This window comes from Anoplophora glabripennis, unplaced genomic scaffold (genome assembly GCF_000390285.2).
Source record: "Anoplophora glabripennis isolate ALB-LARVAE unplaced genomic scaffold, Agla_2.0 scaffold394, whole genome shotgun sequence".
Taxonomy (NCBI): Eukaryota; Metazoa; Arthropoda; class Insecta; order Coleoptera; family Cerambycidae; genus Anoplophora; species Anoplophora glabripennis.
Window position 1 is genome coordinate 331,332 of NW_019417078.1, and position 6,151 is coordinate 337,482.

The 6,151-nt window shown below is 40.9% G+C and overlaps 2 protein-coding genes across 2 annotated transcripts; both read right to left on the bottom strand.

Annotated features, from left to right (window-relative positions):
- Nucleotides 1-292: 292 nt before the first annotated feature.
- LOC108908177 lies at nucleotides 293-1,161 on the bottom strand. The gene is made up of 2 exons (XM_018712112.1): nucleotides 814-1,161; nucleotides 293-769 (listed from the first exon to the last, which is right to left on the bottom strand). The coding sequence occupies exons 1-2, from the start codon at nucleotides 1,159-1,161 to the stop codon at nucleotides 293-295; spliced, it is 825 nt and encodes a 274-aa protein (XP_018567628.1).
- Nucleotides 1,162-3,548: 2,387 nt separating this feature from the next.
- On the bottom strand, nucleotides 3,549-5,085 carry LOC111692142. The gene is made up of 3 exons (XM_023455904.1): nucleotides 4,976-5,085; nucleotides 4,250-4,575; nucleotides 3,549-4,162 (listed from the first exon to the last, which is right to left on the bottom strand). Exons 1-3 carry the CDS (start codon nucleotides 5,083-5,085, stop codon nucleotides 3,549-3,551), a joined length of 1,050 nt encoding a protein of 349 aa, XP_023311672.1.
- Between the last annotated feature and the right edge of the window lie 1,066 nt (nucleotides 5,086-6,151).

Sequence of the window (6,151 nt, forward strand, 5' to 3'; positions counted from 1 at the left end):
AACTAATTACACCAACTAATTACTATGATCACTATACTGCACAATACTTCACTCTACAATCGCTTTACTAATACTTCCAAACACCTCGAACGCTTTACCAATACTAATACTAACACTGCACTATACAAAACAAGCAAATTAATTTATACCCTCAACGAAAAATCTAGGCGCGCCGCGTTAAATCTAAGATTGCTCCCAAACAATTCTCAGCGGTTCGGTTCGCTTCGCTTCGGTTCGACCATGGGTCGCCCATGGTCGTCCCATTGGGGGTTTTTATAACATCACCCCCCTCCTAATTCTGATCGTCCCGATCAGACTCTTCGTCACCATGGTACGCCATCAACCGGTTCAAGTGAACTACCTTCATCTTGCTTTTGAGGCAGCGCTGGATCCTGTACACCAGATCATTAATCCTCTTGATCACTGTAAATGGTGCCTCCCATGATGGTGTCAATTTCGGTGATATCCCCTTTTTCCTTTGCGGATTATAGAGCCAAACTCTGTCACCTTCCTGGAATCCTGCGGAGTTTGTACTAAGGTCATATTGTGTCTTCATCCTGTCGGTCGCTATATTGATTCGCTCCCTAACCACGTCGTGAACTTCCAGTAATCTTTTTCGCAGTTGGTCAGCGTAATCGTGTACCTCTCTATTTTCTCTGTTAGGCGTTACATATACCAAATCCCAGGGGAGTCTTAATTCTTTGCCGAAAATAATCCTCGCCGGTGTCAAGTTGGTGGTGTCGTGGACTGCTGCATCAATAATTACGATCTGGTCTCGTTTCCGTTAGCACTTTCTCATATTCTCCATTGGGCCCATAGTGCTTTGTAAGTAAGTCCCTTGTCCGATATTTCTGCCCAAGTGGGTCGGTCTTCAATTTCTTCCTTGAGGTGTAAAATTGGTCCAATATCCGGGTCCTCCAGTTGGTCTGCTCTGCACTGTTCTGTTGTCCATTCTTCATCTGCTACTACCCCGACACGACAAATGGTTGGTATGCCTTCGTGTTGTTCGATCTTCGTACAATGTCTGCAGTCTTGTTGACAGGGTCTTCTTGACAGAGCGTCTACGTTCTTATGCAGTCGTCCCGATCGATGTTGAATTTTGAAGTTATATTGTTGTAGCTTTTCCAACCATCTTGCTATTTGACCTTCTGGAGTCTTCATACTCAAGAGCCACTTAAGGGCGGCATGATCAGTCCTAATGACAAATACTTATGAAAGTAGTCCACGGCCTTGACAATACCCAGTAGTTCCTTTCTCGTTATACAATAATTTCTCTCGGGTTTGGAAAGAACTCGACTGAAGTATTCGATGACACGTTCTTCTCCTTCCTGCACTTGTGACAAAACTGCACCGATTCCGATGTTACTAGCATCTGTATCCAGAACAAACTTTCTGTGTGTTTTAGGGTAACTCACCGGGCTGGAGCAAAGGGCTGCTTTAAGTTTCCTGAATGTATTGTCGCGTGCCGAGTTTCAAGTTATGCTGTTTTATCTTCTGTCAGTCTATGAAGTGGGGCTGTAATATTGGCAAATCCTTCGACAAACCTCCGGTAGTATGTACACAAACCAAGGAAGCTTCTAAGTTCATGTTTGTTCTTTGGCTTAGGCCAGTCTCTAGTAGCTTGAATTTTCCGCTCATCCGTTTGGATGCCTTCTGGGCCTTTATTCTTGAATTATATAGAAGGAACGAGAGAAAGGGGGCGTGTCTCTACTAAAACTCATTAATCGGTATTCTTGAATGGTGTTCTATTAAGTAATGATAGAAGAATTGTTCCCTATTTCTTCTACTGATATTTTCGAGGGAACCGGCAGGGATCATTAAACCTAACCCTATATTTTTTGACATGTTTCACAATTCGCAATCTGTCGTAATATCTCTAGTTACTGTTTTGTGGTGAAATTTGAGGAAACGTTCATATAATTTGTGTTTACTTGAAGGGTTGTACAATACACGAATAAAATAATAATAAAATAAAATGGATCTGCCTAATATAGTATTAAAATATTTGTAAGTTCTTCCCAGTTAGCCCTCGTTTTTTCTCTAGTGTAGCTGAGTGTTAACTTTCTGGTATACATTTGTATTTTACCCTGAATATATTCAATTAGAAGTTCTTTTTGTTTAGAACTTTCTGGATTTAGCGTCGGTTTTTTATTAATTTCCATTTTCTTTCCTTTTTAGACTGCACCTGACACTGACAGACAAATAACGATAACTCTAAATAAAGTAGCACTTATTTCATGACTAGCTCATCACTAGTTTTTATTCTACCGCCTCTTTACTGCTTTCTGATTGGTCGGTACATTTGACAACATTGTTCCTCGTTCCTTACTTTCATGGCTCGATCCCTTTGTGTCGAGAATACAGTATGAATTTTCTGATAGAACAGTAGTACAGCGAAATGAAGGAACGTCCCCCAGGGAGTATTCTATTCTCTCACCTTCAATCAAAAATCGAGCTCCAGAAGAAACGACATGCCCCAAGAACTCAACTCGCTTCTGGAACAGGGAACACATTTTCGGATTTATTTGCAGATGTGCATTCCTAATTCTGTAGAAGACTTCCTTCAGGTTGGAGAGGTGTTCCTCGAATGTTCTTCCCATAACCATGATATCATCTAGGTAGACAAGACAGGTTCTCCAAGTAAGACCTCTCAAAACGATTTCCATAAGTCTTTCAAAGGTGGCAGGAGCATTGCATAGTCCAAATGGTATAACTGTAAATTGATACAAGCCATCACCAGTGGAAAAGGCAGTCTTTTCCTTGTCTTCTTCATGAATGCCAACTTGCCAATATCCGCTTTTCAGATCAAGCGTCGAAAACCATTTCGATCCTGAAAGGGTGGTTAGTGTGTCATCTATTCTAGGAAGCGGGTAACTATCCTTTTTTGTCACGTCATTTAATTTTCTGTAGTCGACGCAAAATCTGGTGGAACCGTCCTTTTTGGTTACCAACACAACGGGGGCCGACCAAGGACTTGACGAGGGCTCGATCACTCCTCCTTCCAACATCTTATCGACGAGTTGTTTTACTTCCTGTTGCTTTACCAATGGCNGTGTTTTCGAAAGAGTTCGAATATCGTTGAGACGAAGATGTCGTGCCTGCTTGGAAATGGACGGAGGGCGCTTTGAACATCTTCTGTAACTTTGTTTTTTGTTTGTTAAAAGCTTCCTTTGTCGGTTTATTCCTAATAAAATAAAATGTTTGAAAAATGAATAGTGGTCCATACCTCCGCAACCGTTACTTTGTGTACCCATGTTTATTAAGACTTTTCTGCTTATTTTGGTTCATACTATTACCTCCTGAAATATTTTACACTCTTTTTTTAACACCCTGTATAGCTTTACCTTTTCCTCACTATTTCACCTTATTTTAGGGGATATTTTAGCGTTATACTAAAAAATGCTTTGGTAGATCGGCTTTTGGGATGTGTATTCGAAGCATAAAAAAATACACAAAATCTATGTACGCACGTCTCTGGTATAGAACTTTTTTTATTATGTGGGGCTGTGTAATTATTGCTCTATTTATGAAATTTCTAAAATTGTTTCTCATTGGTAGTGAAAATGCATCNCGACGCAAAATCTGGTGGAACCGTCCTTTTTGGTTACCAACACAACGGGGGCCGACCAAGGACTTGACGAGGGCTCGATCACTCCTTCCAACATCTTATCGACGAGTTGTTTTACTTCCTGTTGCTTTACCAATGGCAGTCTTCTTGGTGGCTGACGAATAGGTTGGGCTTGACCAGTGTTAATTCGGTGTTCTATGACGCTTGTTCTACCTGTGGTTCCGTCTCTTCCTTCAAATATGTCGCTTTCTGTTGTCAAAAATTTCCTTGCTTCCTGCAGTTCCCTTTGTGAAAGATGTTGCCAGGATTTCCGAAATTCGACGAGATAATTTTCCAAATTGGTATTATTTTCATTCTTCACTCCTGTGTGTTCTTCACATCTTACGATATGACTAACAGGCTCGTAGGTCGCTATCGTATCACCTTCGTTTATTCTGACAGGGTTCGGGGAAATATTGGCTATCCTGATAGGTACGTCATTCTTTGATGTGACTAACGATTTCGCGATTAGACATTTTTCGTTCCAATCCGATTGCTGTACGAATCCAACACACCTCCCAGGATTATTTTCCAGTTTTTCAAAAATGATCTTCTCTGAATTCGCAGGAATTCTTACGGCTCTCGTTGCCAGTATCCTGTTCGATGTTTCCTTGGGGTGGGATAGAACAAATTATTCATTACCAAACTTCAAGATGTTGTGTTCATGGTCAAAGGCAAATCCGTGTTGACGTATCAAATCCATCCCTAAAATAAAGTCATCCTCCATCTCCGCTACTAAGATTCTATGGCGTAGTCGCTTACATCCTAGCTGTAGCTCTACCTCTACTTCGCCCATAACAGGAGTAACCTCCCCAGTCACAGAACGTAAACTGAGACTTTTTACCAAAGGCTGTAGTCTGGAGTTGACATTACTGGGTCTCATCACGGATACTGCAGCTCCAGCATCAAAAGTAATTACTGTCTTCTTGCCATTGACTGTTCCTTCCACCACTAAGCTACCCGAATCCCTGGCAAATCGTCTCACGGAAAAAAGTCCTGAGGGCTACGCTTGGGTTAGTCAGCATTCGCCCCGTAATGCCGACTAATTTTGCGTTTCCCTGGTTAGACACGCCGGTTTGCCTGTCCCTGGATGATGAGCGAGATGCAATTGCAGTCCCTTTTCCAATGCCCGGTCCGTCCACATCGAAAGCACTAATTCTTTCTGCTTGGACTTCGTTGTCTCCCTCTCTGCATGGAATCCAATTTCCCCAAAACTTTTTCTAACAGTGCGGTAACGTTGTCGGATTCGGGATTGTTTATCCTTGCGGTATTCGGATGGGAATCTTCCACAGTGACAGCTCGGATCCTTGGCCTCGATATGTTGTAGGTGGCCTCCATTTCCAGTGCACGAATGAGAGCTTTCTGTACCCGTTCTTGTTCTTCTCGTTTTTCAATTTGTCTTCTAGTTTCTTCTTCTTGTTTCTTTTTCTGTCTTTTAGCTTTTCATCTTCTTGCCGTTTTTCCTCCCACGTAGCCATGAAATTACTCATAAATAATTTCATTTGTTCCAGTGGCGGCTCGTGACATTGAAAATAGGTGAAGCATATTTATCGATTGACTAAAAAAAAGCGCCGCAGGCGAAAATTCTCAAGGTCAAACAACTTTAAATGAATCTGGAAATTTTAGTTGCATTTGCTATACTACCGAAAAACTGACGATGGCGAGAAGGATTTTCATTTAGATTTTATAAAAAATAGAAATATTAGTTCGACTCGTGGACTTAATGATAGGTACAGATACAGATGTTAAGCGGCGAATTCGCCATATTAAAGAAAATGTTTAGGAACTGTCAAAGTTTTTCGCCCATCACGATAACTAACTGGTACTGGCACATTTATGCTTCCTAATTCAAATATTTCGTTAAAATTCCTCTCGTTTCTTTTTTCATTTAAAAGTTTCTGGGTATTTTTAATTTCTGACATACAATAAATAATATTTAGTAAGCGTTTCTGTAACACATCAAAAATAATTTTGAACGATATTCATATTTTTCAATACGTTTTGTTACTAAATTAAAAAGAGCGTCAACTGTTCGGTCAGAAAATCTTTATCGTATGTACGTTTAAATACGATAGACAGGCGATGGGCGATGACGATGAGAATGCTGCTTCAACTTTTGCATCACCCGTTCTCACACGCCGTAGTTTACACATGCGTTGGCTGCCTCGTTGCCATGACAACCGCCGTACGAAGAGCTACGGAGAGAAGCAGATACATACCAATTGCAATATGAGTCACTTGCGTATACTATAGGTACGTTGTATGGTACGAGGTTGATGTTCGCCCTCAACGAAGACAATTTTTTTTAGAAGGCGTTCACCGCGGAATTATTCTGTTTATTTCTGCGTAAGAAACACGATACATTTTCAATATAGAATTATACCTAAATTATAAAATTTATATAAAATTAAAAATAATTTTAAATTGCACAACCAAACGGAAATTTTAGGTGAAGCGGTGCGTCACTTGCGTCACCCGACGAGCCGCCACTGAGAAACACTGAAATGGGATTACTACTTGTTCCGATCCATGGAATACGGCCTG

Bases quoted from the DNA above. Each gene is read 5' to 3' on its own strand.
- LOC108908177 (XM_018712112.1), bottom strand. From the start codon at position 1,161: ATGAAGACTCCAGAAGGTCAAATAGCAAGATGGTTGGAAAAGCTACAA. The intron at 770-813 runs GCCCAATGGAGA...AAACGAGACCAG, and splicing joins TTACTTACAAAGCACTATGG to ATCGTAATTATTGATGCAGC.